The sequence below is a fragment of the Phaenicophaeus curvirostris genome, chromosome 3 (genome assembly GCF_032191515.1).
Source record: "Phaenicophaeus curvirostris isolate KB17595 chromosome 3, BPBGC_Pcur_1.0, whole genome shotgun sequence".
In the NCBI taxonomy this organism is placed as follows: domain Eukaryota; kingdom Metazoa; phylum Chordata; class Aves; order Cuculiformes; family Cuculidae; genus Phaenicophaeus; species Phaenicophaeus curvirostris.
Window position 1 is genome coordinate 87,948,758 of NC_091394.1, and position 14,711 is coordinate 87,963,468.

A 14,711-nucleotide genomic window follows, 5' to 3' on the forward strand; every position below is an offset into this window, starting at 1 on the left:
TGGTGTGCTGTGGATTCAAGACACTCATAGGCAAGAGAGCCCTAGAGAACAGCAAAGAAATATTCTTGGTCACGTAGAAGTTGTGAAAGGTGTATAGAGTGAGAGATTCTGATAATCTCTTTATTATTTGAAGAACCTGTTATTTTTTTTCCTAATGCTTTTATTCCAGCAACAATGCTACTTTTCCAACAGCTCTGTCAGAGCTACTGAGCTGGGAGTTAACCCTGCTGTTGCCCTGAGAGGAGGAGGTGGAAGCTGCTGAGCTGAAGAAAAGCCTGAGGATAGACCTTTTCAAGCTGCAGAAATCATCAGCTCAAGGGAAAGGAAATGACTGAAAAGGAGGCTAAGAGAGACGTAATAATGATTCCCTGAGGAAAACTGCTGGTCAAAGCAATTAGCTGTGAATCTAGGAACAACTATAATTGAAAGGAGAAAAGAGGGTTTATTTTAAATCCTCGGTGGCTGGGAGCACTTTGGATGGGAGCTAAAGGAATACTTTTCCTTTCTAAGCACCTCCCTTAGATCAAGCCCATGATGTCCCTAGGATATAGGGGCCACTTGGTGGCTGGGGCTGACTCCCAGCCCAAGCTCTTCATTCCCCATTATGGCACATTATGGGACAAAAGGAACGTTAAATATGTTATGTTCATTATGGAAAGCTATGTTAAATAAATATGACCATGTGGGATATCTAGTTTCTAACGCAGGCTGTGAAGAGATAACCCTTTTTACCCTAGACAGGGAGGAGCTGACAGGTTCATCAAAGCCTTAAAAAACTGCAGACTTTCAGCCAGCAAGAAGCCAGTGCTCACATGTACCCAATTTGTTATAAGGGGAATGTCATACAATATTGCTCAGACTAGTTATAAGGCATTAGCTGCCATCTGATTTCAAAAAACGTCAGTCATTCCTCTGCTGCAGTTCACCAATGGTCACCTACACACAATATGTCCCCAATAAACCGTCTATGGAAAGACTTCTTTTGATTTCACTGGGCTTTAGATTTAGCCTGTGAGACAGCAGGCCAATTAATAAAGTAAGGTGTTTTAAACCAAAATGTGGTTGTTAGTGACTATTGTCCTTCACTGAAATAATCTGAGAAGTTTACTTAATTCTTTGTCCTCTAATTAAAGCAGTAAAGCATTTCAGCAATCTGTAATTCTGGCTGCACAGCGTTACAAAACAGGGAAAATTCACAATAGTATCATTTTTCTTTGCAGCTCCTTTATCTCAGTGGAAAATATTTAAGCAAAACTGTCACAAAACATATTGCTGTACGATGATGTATAAATTGACCAATGTTCCTATTAGGAATTCTTGCCTTAAGTTTTGCAGCAGAGGGGATAGGCAGAGCAGAATTATATTGAAAAGCATTGGTGATCATGCTTAAAAAATCATTGCTCCTTTTAAACCCCCATCTTGTTTCTGTACCAGGCTGTACCATGAGACACTTAGAAGGTGTGTTATATTAAAATGTTTAATTAGAAATATGAGTTATTCCTTGCATGGTAACAGGAAACCACCATAAAAACCTCCAAATAACGTATACTCTGATAGTCTCAGCCTATCAGAGCAGTCAAGCATAAGTTCAAATCCCCTTTCAGTGGGACATTGATTAAAGTCTTTGATGAATCTAGGCCCATGCATTCAGCAGCTTCTTCCCTTTCTCAGCATGGGCTCAGTTATGTGAAGCCAGAAAATCGTCTTTGTCTGTTTAAACTTTGGGAGCACATTCAGCTGGAATCTAGCCTTGCACCTAGGGTTAGACCTCTGCAGTAATTCAACTCTGCTTGTTCCAGCTTTGAACAAAGACAAGCAGGGCTACGGAGTTATGTTACTCACTGCAAGTTGAGGAATCATTTTTCCATGTGGCATTATAGTCCCACCTCTTTTCCCACAGGAACTGTGCAATCTAAGTTCAGCTTTTGCCTTTGTCATTATCTTGCTTTAGTGGCTCGGTTCCAACACGCTGCCATGTACCGCCTCATTATTTATATCCTGCCAGCATCTTATTTGGCACGTTAGCTTCCATCACGAACATATTGGGATAACTGTTTTTTTCTGGATAAGAGACTCATTATAATTGCACCTTCTCTGCAGGGGTCAGCACCTCCTCCCATGAATACAATAAGGTGCTCTGAGTGCCACCTCACCTTCAAGTGGTGTTTTTTTCTGCAGGGTCGCTTTCCATTGGCTACAAGCTGCTATTTAATTTCTGCAGCAATATTTTAATTTAATAACTTAATTTAAGATTTAATGTCTTTCTTTCCTGTGCTTTATAGTATAATTAATTCATGTGATGGGAACTCATTAGACTTGGGGATCTGAGATGCATATGGGCACTAGGGCTGTAAACACATAAACCTGCATTATGGCCTATTGAAAGCCATACAAATGCAGAGCTGTGTATGGAAATAATAAACTGTGTTATTCTTAGGGATAATCAGAAAATACTTTGTTAACAGTTGAGTATGTCTTTGAACCATATCTGTAGTTTGTAATAATTATGATCAAGCCAACAAAAGCTCGGTCCGCTAACATTTGATGTGGCTAAGTCCTAGGTTTTCTGGGCCTAGAATACCTGGCCCAACACCTTTAAACATCAGCTTGTGTGCATGCCCAGGAGCTGTGGGAACCTCTCCCTCTTGAAAATGTAGCTCAAGCAGATACTACAGAGACCCTTTAAGCCTGACATTGAACAGTCCACCAACAGGAATTGGTCTTCTTGGCTTGCTTACAGCTGTGGTGCTGTGCATATCACACGGAATAAATAAGGCCTGTCACTGTCATTGAAAACCCTGAATTGCTGGAAGAAGCCTTGGTGTCCCACTCCTCCAGAGAACACTGCAACTTCAAGACTGCTGGCTACTTGCAGGCAGAGTTATCTGTTCCTTGCTGGTAATACTCTTCTGCTATGATATGATGGATGAAATGTTCACTGATCCACAGAATACAAATGGCTCTGTCCCTAAGCACTTTAGGAGCATTTTACTAAAGTTCTATGTTCAAACCCATGCTCTGGATTATGCGGAGCAAGTGTTTGAAACCACTTTCCTGGCAAATGCTTTTGCTGTTCACTTATCTGCAAGTCTAGGCATGGATATTTCTTCAGTTTGCAGTGAGGGCTGAAGAACCTTGCCCCAGGACTGTAGGTTGTAGTGTAGAACACCATGGTTAGGTGTGCACACCAGTCTGCCCCATAACTGTACATTTTCCACTTCTGCACATCCCTTTCATAACTGCATTGCTTTCTTGAGGAGCTGAGCAATGAGCACAGAAAACTTGAAGAGGAAAAGACACAGAATCAAAGGTGTTTTCATAGAATAACACCTTTGGGTCTCAAGGATATGCTCCTCACTGTGTATACAGTGCTGAGGTTCCCAGCGGAGCACCTTTTCCCCATTGGGCATGATCAACAGCTCCACTGAAAGCACTGTAAAGAACAGTGCTTCCAGCCCACTTCTATGGGAGCTGGAGGAGTCGTGTGTGGAGGCCTATTCTCCACAGACGTGATTTACATAAGCACTGCACGCATTTCTCTGTGCTGTCAGGGTGCCTTGATCCTTCTCTCTGGAGGCTCATCTTCCTTGGTACAATTTCTGTGGTGAGCCAGGTATACTTGTGTACCTGTTTTGCTCAATTAAGCCTTTTCCAGCGATGTGACTCATCTATTTCATGGTCCAGAACATCCTTGTTTCATTTCCTCTGCCCTCTGGTGATCAACTTGATTAAAACTATGTAAACATCTTGGGACCTCATTGCACTTGCTTGTCCCAGAATATTCGTTCTGAACAGGACAAGACAGAAGAACCTTATGAGCAAGGAAAAATTAGAGCCAGCCCAGACTTTTGCATGACCCTCAGTTAACTTGGTTCTTAACAGTCCCAGTTAATTTCTAATAATTAACTTGACAAGAGCAACAAATTCTGGTTCCAACACAGAGGCTGACCACAGCCCTTAGTGATATGGAGTAAAACAAGCAATTTTCACTGATCAGTTGATATGAGTCTCTGGTAAGTTCCAAACCCTTCTAACAAGCTCTGCCAGCTTGTCCCGATCAAAGGGTGCTTTGAGTTCTTTATTTCCATCTGACTCCAGATCGGGAAGACCAAGCACTCTTTCAGCAGATCTTAGGGAAAGGTCTACATAACGGCTGGGGCTGGCACACAGATAGCAGCGTGTGGCCAAACAATGCAGCAGCCTCCACCAAAGGGGCCAGAAACTCTGTTGAGAACAACACACAGCGACGCCCAGCGATGACAGTGATGGGCCACTGGGCCTGGTCCCCCATGCCCCCTGGAACAGCTGTCCCTGCAATCTCATGGCATCTCTCAGCCCAAGCTCCTGAGTGACTGTACAGGTTGTCCATGCCCAGATGCTGGCAGTGGGACTGCAGGACGGCCACTGTGAGGAGAGGCTGGGGCTGTCCCGTGTCAGACAGCTGGTCCAAGTTGGCTCCAGTGGCTCCATTGCAGGACAAGCTGACCCCTCAGCCAAGCTGGGGGTGCCATCGGAAAAACAGATTTCCTAAAGGGTGAAAAGTGGCACAGGCAGAGAAGGAAGAAGCCAAGGAGGTGAACTGAAAAGTGGCAGACTGGGTAGTCAAGCAAAAGGTGCAGACTGATGTGGATGAAGGAGGCCTTAACAACAGCAGAAGTGGACTGAAGGGGGCTCACTCAAGCATAACTATGGGAATAAGGAAGTATTGATAGGACAGCTCTGCAGGGCTAGCTCTTTGGGACATCAGCACTCTAGGGGCCTACCTGCACTGCTTCTATGTTAATGCATGCAGCACAGAGATTACAGGAACTGGAGGTTTGCATGCAGTTGCGGGGCTATGATCTCACTGGGATCACAAAGACGTATAGGGATAACTCACACAACTGGAAGGCTGAAATGGATTGATAGAGGGTCTTTAGGAAGGACAGATCAGGACGGAGAGCAGGTGAAATCTTTTGCATGAAAGCGGTGTGAATACATGGAGCTCTGCCTGTGGCTGGGCAATAAACCTGAGAGTTTATGCGTCAGGATTAGCAGGCAGATGAATATGGGCAACGTTGTGGTGGGTGACTGCTACCTTCTCTCTGACTGGAGAGACGGAGATGAGACCTTCTTCAGCAGAGAAATGGAAAAAGCCTCACAACTGGAGACCCTGCTCCTCATGCAGGACCTGAGCTGCCCCAGCACCTGCTGGAGGGGTAAGACAGCAAGGCACAAGCAATGCAGAAGATTTATGGAGTATATCAATGGCAACTTCCTGACACAGGATCAAGAAATCGGTGAGAACACTCACAAGGCTAGGGGCAGCCTCGGCTGCAATTACAAAGAGATTTCCAGAAGTGAGAACAAAGCAAACAGAATGATCACAACCTGGACTTCAGGAGAGAAGACTGCAGCCTGCTCAGGGACCTGCTTTGAAGAATCCCATGGACAGAGTCTTGTAGACAAGGTCCATAACGCTTGGTTGATATGCATCAAGCATCTCCTCCAAGATCCAGAATAGTCCATCCCTCTGTGTAAGAAGTCAAACAAAGGCACCATGGACAATCAAGGAGTTCTTGAGAAAACTCTAACATAAAAAAAAGCATATAAGAGGTGGAAGGTTGCATGGAGTGGTCATCAGTCTCCATCATTGGAGTTATTAAAAATCTGACTGGATGTATCTCTCAGGTTTGCTCTAGTCATCCATGGTTTAAGCAATGAGGTAGATTAGATGAATTCCAGAAATCCCTCAAACCCTTAAAGATTTTCTGTGATTTTGTTAGCCTGCTGTTCTCCACCCTCCCCTGGCTCTAGTGCTTGGGCACCATACTCTCGGCTAACAGAACTGCCTCCTGTCAGAGTGCAGAGCTCCTCAGGAGAAAGTACAAGACAATCACTCTTCCAAATAAAACCTTAGGTCACATTCCTTTGTAAAGAGAGGTAGGCAGACTTCCTTTCAACAGTATCCTAGACATTCGAGCCTAGTTTCAGGATGGAGGAAGGCTGAAACTGGCTTCCTTTTCTGCCTTGGGATGATTGAGATTCAACCTTGCTATCACTTCCAGATATTTGTGGGGTGAGGACTTTCTCACAAGTGCCCTGCTGGAAGTGATCTACAGTGCAGAAAACAGGGAACTGAAGAGAAGTCCAGTGGCTCACAGCAGCCAGCCAGGAATGCTGACACCTTATCACACTCCATGGCCCTGTAAATGCATTTTACACAAACCTATTTCTAGCTCAGGTATGGTCTGAAATAAACAGGCAGCACAAATGTCCTTTCTAAGAAGCTCCTCTTTAGTATTTGAGTTCACATACATCCTGGGAGCAGCCACTGGGACGCAAGGCAGTATCCTGCTTACTGTCTTTCCCCCCCCATAGGCACAGGCTCAGAGAGAAGTCATGGGCTACTTTACGTACTTGGAGAAAAAGCCCCGAACCTCAAGATTCTGGAAGCACTATTGTAAATAAAGAAGGAAAAAAGAAAGAAAAGTGTCATGCTTCAGAGTTTAGTGGCCTCCAGTGCTAGGTGGCAGCTAAGCAGGGATTTTGAGGTATCGTTTCTGTAACCCAACTCAAATTTTTTGTTCTTCATGTTCTTTTTCAGATCTAATATCAGACAGCTGAAAATTCAAGCACTCTTGCCATTACATAGAGCACAGCTAAGCACCTCATACATCTCTTTCAAAGTCACCCAGAGGTAGAAATGAAATGTTATGGTGGAATCCCACCTGCATTCCTAAGCCTTAAATGCTGCTGCCCGTGTTATAAGAATTTGCCTCACTCCATCACACCTGTGAGAAGGCTGTCAAAGAAGAGTTGCAACATACAAAAGAGCGAAGATTTCCACCAGTACTTTCAACAGAAGTTTCATCTTGTCACAGGCAAAATTTTCTCCGGATAGTTTCACTCCCCACTCTTGCTTAGCTGACTCAGTGCTTTTGTGTGAGGTTCAAATATCTCTTTCAGGATCTCAGGGAGAAGTACAGTTTGTTTGTTGTATTGCTGTTTGTCATTGTGGATGTGCAGACAGTGGAAGGCTTTGATGACTTAGAAGAACTACCCTATGGATAACATCTTACTACAATGAACAACCCTCATCACCTTCAGCAAAAAACATCCCAGCACATGGTGTGGGTAGAATATAGAACCCACTCCATCCCTGGAGCTTCCACAATACCAAACATCACACAAACTGAACAGTTATACAGATTTTCCAAAAACTCCCCATGAGTTCTGATGGACTCCCATTTCTCCCTCTCACAGACACTACATCTGTTCCTTTAGCAGTTGCTGGCAGACAAGACAAGCTCAGGTGCCAATTAATACTGTATGATCTTCTGCTGAATTCATTTTCCACTTTTAAAATTAAATTATGGGCCAGTTCCTCATTGGATTTAATACAGCTTTTGCCTATTAAGCAGCTGATGGTCTGGCCTTGTAGAGATAATTCTCTCTCTCTCATTAGACCAAAAAAAGGCAACCAAAGAGTTACATTTTGACCTGACATGTGAAGTCAGTGAAAACATTGATTGTTCTGTGTTTGATACACCCATCATGAGAAATAAGTAATCCGAAAAGCTGGGGAAAACCCACACCATTCAAAAAAAAACAAAGAAAAGAAAGAAAGGTTGTAAAAGATACTATAAATCTTTTATTTCTTTTTAGTTACTATGCAATGCCCTTCATTTTGAAGGAAATGGTACAATTAATGATCTGTACTTCTTTCTCAGGAAAAGAAGATATTTGCACTAACAATTCAATGTTTACTGACGAAAGACAGCTTACAGAAAACGCTCATAATGGAAAAAATCATATTTTATGAATACACCTGTTATTGTGGATAATTCCATGAATTGTTACAATGTAAGGAATTTCAAGTGTGCATTTAAAGAAAACATCTAATTCAATATTAATGCAAAAGAACCATCTAAACCACCAGCGTTTGAAGTCACCCTGATTTCATGCTATCCACAGTTAAAAGAAAAGTCTAATCTGGAAGTCTGAGCCCATTATACAATGCACCTGGCCTTGTCACTGAGCACTGATTTATAAGAGTAGCGAACACATACTCAATTAACAGTATATTTCTTACAAATAGAAACTGCTGTTGGAAACAATGTATTTCCTACCCCTACTTAGTTACTAACCTGGTATAAAAAAATTAAAATTTTGCTTTCAAAAAAATATTTGTTCCTATGTGGCCATTAGAGTTATGGTTAGTACTGTTAATGGTCCAAAAAGCACAGGTGGGAAACAACTCAACAACACAGTTCACACACAGGCCTTTGGTAAAACTTAACCAAAGGAGAAGAGAAAAAGGAAACCACCATTACATTCAAAATCCAAAATGTATTCATCACATATTACCTATTTTTAGTACTGAAAGTGGAATTTTAAATTTAAATTAACAAAACTTAAGACGTTTATACAAAACAATTGTAAGTTTACTTCCATAGTCTATGGTCCTTCAGTCTGAAGAATATATTTTTCCAAGTAAGAAAATACAGTTTTTGAATTAAATTTTGGGTATATTCCCTGCCTACCCTGCAACTGCCTACTATGTTGGGCAGGTGAACTCTAGAGAATGACTGTAATCAATACTTTGCATTCACATTGGATCAGAAATAACATGAAGTAGTCTCCAGTTTACGTCCTTGTGCACTGCCATGGAAGGTGAATGTTTAAATTGTGTTTTTAAAATTACCCAATCAAGGGATAATTGTAGGTTTTACTATAAAACCTTTTCAAAGACATTATTTGCATCAAACACACAAATACTCTGGGGAAATAAGACCGCTCATCTACATTTCCAAGCTGGAGCTACATTTACACATTTGGGGCTTAGTCTTGCCAGCCTTAACATGTGCATAATGATATTCACAGCAGTCATCCTCTCAGTAGCAGTAGGTATGCCCAAACAAGTAAATTCATTTAGACGATTAAGTATTTGCACAAAGAGCTTTTAAAACAAATTACATTGACTTTAAATGTTAAAAATACACAGGAAAAGTTCAGGCATGACAAGACAAAGATACCAGAGAACAGTCTGCAGCATGATCAGCTTCATTTGTAGCTACTGTGAAATATGCATCTCATCGAATCAGTACAGCTCCTGGATTTCCAGGGGGAAACTGAGGCCAAAGTTTGGGCTGGATTCCACAAGCTTTGTTTGGACAAGAGGCTCTTTGAGAAACAGCTTTCACAGCACTACTTGTTCTCCCCTGGTGATTATACAACCTCAGATCCTGCACACTTCCACCACAGATCTCAGCCTGAAATTCCAGGCCCTTATTCACAAAGAAATGTAAATATATACTTAACTTCAAGCGCATTAATAGTCTTACTGATTTTTCAATTGGCTCAAGGTAGGGTATACTCACAACTTCAAACTTTGCTATAGGCTTAAGACCTCTGCTGAACCAAAGGTTCTGCAGAAGGATCACACCTGAACTTCTGCAAGTTAAAGAAGCTGCATAGAAGAGCACTTTCTTCTATTCATTTCTCCTCTCTTTTGTGATCCACACAAAAGTCTTTGAAGTATACGTGCACACAAAAGTCTGTTTTCCTGGGAGATCTTTCTTTACAACCAAGCTCTAGAAATCCCAGCCTAGTCTGCAGACAGTAGCTGAGTAAAGTACAGCAAAAAAAACCAAGAAACTACGCAGTTGTGATGTACTTCTACAACTCCTGCTCTCGCATGCAGCTCACTAAAGGTCTGTGGCTTTAAAACCAGACCGCTTAGAAACGTACGCGATGGTGTTTAGTAGCACCTATTAAATAACACTGCCTAATCAACAAGCACGGAAAAAGGATCCACCTCTTAAAGATTCAACAGTTGCATATTTATCGGCTGGAATAATAAATCCCTGTATGGGGTTAGCCCTCTTCCAGACCAAATACAAAAAATTCCAGGCTCCCCCTGCCATTCTTCTACTTTTACACATACTGAAATAACAAGAGACAGCACAAATCCCTAAACGTAGCTTGCAAAGAAATTTAAAGATTCCAAACATTTATGTTTTAAATACTGAACACCTGTATTTCACATGTAAGAGAAGAATATAGGTCTTATAGCACAGCAGAATCCATGCCAGACTGCTTTGCTGTGAGGCCAGCTCCCCTCTTCACTCTCTCTCCTAGCAAGGCAGTGCAAGCTCTGGGATTCTTTGCTACAGCTCTACGCCCATGTAGGAATTTATCCCAAAAGGCATGGCCGGTACTGAGAAGCACCAAGATCAGCACAAGACATAACTTCAGTTGGTCAAAGAAGCTTTTTTTTTTTTCCATTCTCAAGCAGATTTGGTCCTTTTTTTTATTAAGCAATAAGTGAAAAAACAACAGAAACCAATGCCAGACTATGCTGGGTATCTCAAAAGGAAAGAAATGGCTAAGCATCATAGTTCTGATGTTTCAGACACAAGGGAAAAATATTTCCACAACTCGTTTACTGTTTAGTACCCTGTAGATACATAATATTTGACATTTATAGCAGTTTCTATACTTTATGAACTAGAATATACTTTAGATCACTAATGAAAAATAAACAGATTCAGAGGACTGGAAAATAATGTGCATAACAACTTACTTCCAAATGCAAGGTTATGAAGAGGTTTTTTTATCTTTCAAAAATATCAGTAAGAAAATATTATTTTACATACCTATATTACACAGTGAAATGAACTTTGTTATATACAGGGTTTCAGTATGAAAGAAACCACAGCCAGACATTTATTCATGGTCTAGATAATCTCAGTTGTCTCATATCAGTCGGTACAATAGATTCTCCTTTGCTCTTTTCCAGACTATTTCAGTGATCGTTCCAGCTTTTAGTGTTTACCGATAGTTGTATAAAACCGTGTGCAGACATCCACATATAAACCCTATAACAGTTAGATACAGGTAGTTATTAGGCTCTTAAAGCAAAGATGAACATCTGCTTGGCAACCACAGTAACTTGAGTATAACTCAATTGCATACTGGAGAACAAAAAAGAAATTTAGTGCAGACACCTGAGCTACAGCATTCTAAGGGAGTTTGTGTTAAACTCTCCTTCGGATTTGGGTATTTCACAGCCCAAAAATAAGAGCATGGGAATCATTAAGGATATGGTATGTATTGTATTTGCATAACCCTAAAAGTTATTTTTCTTCCTGAAGTGAAGACGAAGTCGTCTTTCACAGTTTTTTTCCCAGCTTGTGTACTGTAGGCAGGAAGCAATGCCACAGTCCATTCAGGTCACATTGGAAAGTTGCTTCACATAGTCTTAACTAATCAAAAGCTGGTATCTACCTGTTCTTAAATGACAAGCTTTGCTCCCATCTCAGAGGCAGATAGGACACAGAGTACTTTGTTATTTGTGGTGTTAACTGTAAACAGCTGCAGGAAAGGTGGTATTAACTACACTTCGTTTACATTACACTGTTAGTTGCTATTATTTAAATGAAATCAAGCTTATCTTCAAGTTCACCTCATCGCTATTGTGCTTTAAGGGGAATGAATTTTGCATTAGAAATTGCCTCCAAATCAGTGTTTGCTCACACGCTTCAAATCCCAGGACAAAGACCTGGCAATGCTGACTGTGTGGGAGACCAGTTCAAGAGTTGAAAACAAGTTCAGGGAATATTCAAGGCAGGCTGCACCCTCCTCCCCTCCTGTTTAATTAGGGACTTGTGCAACAACTTTGGAGGTATGTCATCTCCTTCTCTAATGCTATAGCTCAGCTGCATACCACAAAAATTAGCAAAAAAGGAAACATGAAATCCCTAATGAGGGGGAAATTGCTTTGTGGTAAGGAACAAAAAAAAAAATGAACACCTAAAACCACCTGCCTGCAATGCCTTCCAGGCTGTGCTCCCGCTCATCAGTGGTGTTTAGTGTGGTGCAGAACTTGTGACATGCTCACAGCCAAGAGACCATCCTCTCAAGGGACAGCTTACTCAAGACATACCCTTGTACATAAGCAACTTGCTTCTACTGCCTTGATGTGTACCATAGACGTAATTGGGAGCTCTGCCATTTGCTTTAGGGGAAGACAGACAGCCTGTAACAAGTGCTGGCATAGCTCGGTATCTGTCTGCAAGAGTCTCAGCAGGCACCAGTGCGCAGACTCCTTAATCAGGGTTGCAAACTTCCTCCTTCCCTGGGACCAGTCAGCAATACATACATTTTGTGTCCTCACAGCCACATGCTGATAAAGAAGGAAGTTCCCCAGACCACCTACAAATTCCTATCAACTAAGAAGGCACCAGACACATCAAACCCATTTCATTAATGTTAGTGAAGATTTCTCCCTTACACCTTCCAGAGGGCTGGCTGCAAATCAATGAAGCCTTGCACCAGGCAAGCAAGCAGCTTGTTGCAATACCAACAGGAGCCACAACAGAAGAGAAACGGGAAGAGAAGGGAAAACAATATCCTCACATTTCTCAGCTATCAAACTAACCATGCACTCAGAGCTACCTGAAGATGTCCTCAAAGTTGTTGGCTCCTTCTTAATACTATTAAATACTCTTAACTTCTGCCGATAAGTACATGTCAAAGGCATTTAGCATCTTGTAGGGTCAGACCTACTAGCAGATGGTTGAGGGAAAGGCTATGCACAAAGAGGGTAGAGAGGAAGGGGAAAGGTGGGAGTGGAGAAGGGTAGAATTGCCCTGAGTTCTATTCTCTACAAGTCAGTGGTTTCATCATCAAGCACTGAAGGAGTTAAGCACTAAAGCATAGACACTTAAGCAGCTTTCCCCCTTCCTTTCACATGTGATTGGAATGAAGCTGCACCAAAGTGGCCCAAAGGGCTTATAACAGCTCAATTTCGCAGCCTTCAGTTTTAATCCCCATCACCCAGGCTAAGCAGCACAGTGGTGCTGAGGCTGCTACTCCACAGCAGTCCGAGCACCTGGATGATGTTGGTCTTCCTCCTCCTCCTCTTCCTCCTCCTCTGCAGCCTGCAGGTGGCTGGAGAGCTCCTGGATCACAGCAGCCCTACCAATCTGGTCATTTCTCCTCTTCTCCATAATCAGATCCTCCAGGCTCTGAAACTCCAGCGTGTGGCTGCGCTTGTCACCCAGCCGGATCTGCAGTCGGTAGGGCTGCTTGCCTATACGCAGCTCCCCGCCGATTTTAAACTCCCGCTTGCCATATCGGCACCAGGCGGCAAAACACTCCGAGTTTCTCCAGCTCAAGTCCCGGTCCTTGCAACCCACCTGCTCCAGGGCGTTGCGCACAACCACAGCCGGGCTGAGGGGCTTGTAGCGGTACAGCTGGTTGGCAATGCGGCCCCTCCTGCCCTGGCTGGCGTCGGTGAGGAAGCTGTTCACAACCTCCAGCCGGTGCAGGTGCACGACTTGAAAATCCCCGACATAAACCACCCAGTGCGGATACTGGGCCTGGCACACAAACTCCACCAGGTCACCCGGTTTGCACCTATTCAGCAGGTTCTCCGGGGTGTAGGTGCTCAGATGGCTTCTGCCTCCTCCATCACCCTCCTCCGGCGGCGGCACATCCTCCTCAGAAAAGCTCTTCTGGTAGATACACTCATCCCGGTAATAGACCGAGCACTCCACCTCGTGCAGCCGGGGGTCGTAGGGCTGCAGGGCAGGGTGCTCACCTCCCAGGTCGTGCACCGAATCCTGCTGCTGCTCCAGCTCGTCATCGTCGTTCGAGAAGATGTAGGAGACCCCGATCCTGGGCCCTTCATCTCTGTCCATACCCGTCGGGTCGGCCGTGGGAACTTCCTTGTAGTTGAGATGGGTCAGCTTCTCCACCTGGTTCCCCATGCCCGCTGCAACGACAGACACGCGACAGGGCCATCAAGGCCGCCCGGAGCAGCCGCCCCCCCTCCCCGCGCCCCCCACCCGCCCCCGGGGCCGCGGGACCCCGCACCGCGCGGCGGCACCGCCACCTGTTAGGCGGCGGCGAGGAGACGGAGGAAGGCGCCGAGCCACCTGTTAGCCTCTCACGGCTTCGCTGCGAGCGCCCGGCGAGGTTCCCGCGGGCGCGCACCCGCCCCGGGCTGCCGGGCGGCCGCCAACTTACCCGGCGGGGAGGGCTGCGCGGGGCCGGAGCGGCTCTAGGGCGAGCGGGCGGCGCGGGGGCCGGGGCGGCGCGGCGGGATCATGGCCCCGGCGCGGCCGCAGCGCCCGCACTGGGCTGAGCGGCGAGCGGCGCGGCCGAGGGGAGGGAGCCCGGCTCCGGCTGCGGACGCCCCGGCGAGGGCGCAGCCCCCAGCATTTAAAGAGCCAGCTCTTTTTTTTTTTTTTTCCCTCTTCCCTCCTCTCTCCTTCCCCCTCCTCCCTCTTCTCCACCCCGCACCTTTTCCCTCTCTCCTACACGCCAAGCGCTTTACTCCTCGCTGAGGCTGCTTTGCAAGCGACGAGCGGGCGGCGGAGCTCTGGGCTCCGCGGCTGCGAAGCTCGTGGCGGCGCCTGGCAGCGAGTGTGCAACGCGCTCGCACACAAACTCACACGCGGCCCCTTTAAGGGAACGGTGCCATGAGGCAGCCCGGCCCGCCGGCTCGGGCGGGGGGTAACCGAGAGATGGAGTTTGCCTGGGGCAGCCCGACAGGCTGCTGGAAAGCCTCGGTGCGGGGCCGTGGGTATCGCTACACGGCGCGCGGAGGGGCGCGCAGCCCCGCGGACAAAGCGCTCCCCCATCCCGCAGACTCTCCGCGCTCCCCCATCCCATAGACTCCGCGGATAAAGTGCTCCCCCATACCGCAGACTCTCCGCGCA

At 45.0% G+C, this 14,711-nt stretch overlaps 1 protein-coding gene across 2 annotated transcripts; it reads right to left on the minus strand.

The window, feature by feature from the left end:
• Window positions 1–7,629: 7,629 nt before the first annotated feature.
• On the minus strand, window positions 7,630–14,313 carry LRATD2 (LRAT domain containing 2). Of its 2 annotated transcripts, none has more exons than XM_069854657.1 (2): window positions 14,293–14,313; window positions 7,630–13,762 (listed from the first exon to the last, which is right to left on the minus strand). In XM_069854657.1, the coding sequence occupies exon 2, from the start codon at window positions 13,755–13,757 to the stop codon at window positions 12,855–12,857; it is 903 nt and encodes a 300-aa protein (XP_069710758.1). In that variant the 5' UTR covers window positions 13,758–13,762; window positions 14,293–14,313; the 3' UTR covers window positions 7,630–12,854. The 2 variants fall into 2 exon arrangements, with proteins under 2 accessions (XP_069710758.1, XP_069710757.1); XM_069854656.1 differs by lacking the exon at window positions 14,293–14,313 and adding an exon at window positions 14,017–14,113.
• Window positions 14,314–14,711: the final 398 nt, after the last annotated feature.

Bases quoted from the DNA above. Each gene is read 5' to 3' on its own strand.
- LRATD2 (XM_069854657.1), bottom strand. From the start codon at position 13,757: ATGGGGAACCAGGTGGAGAAGCTGACCCATCTCAACTACAAGGAAGTT.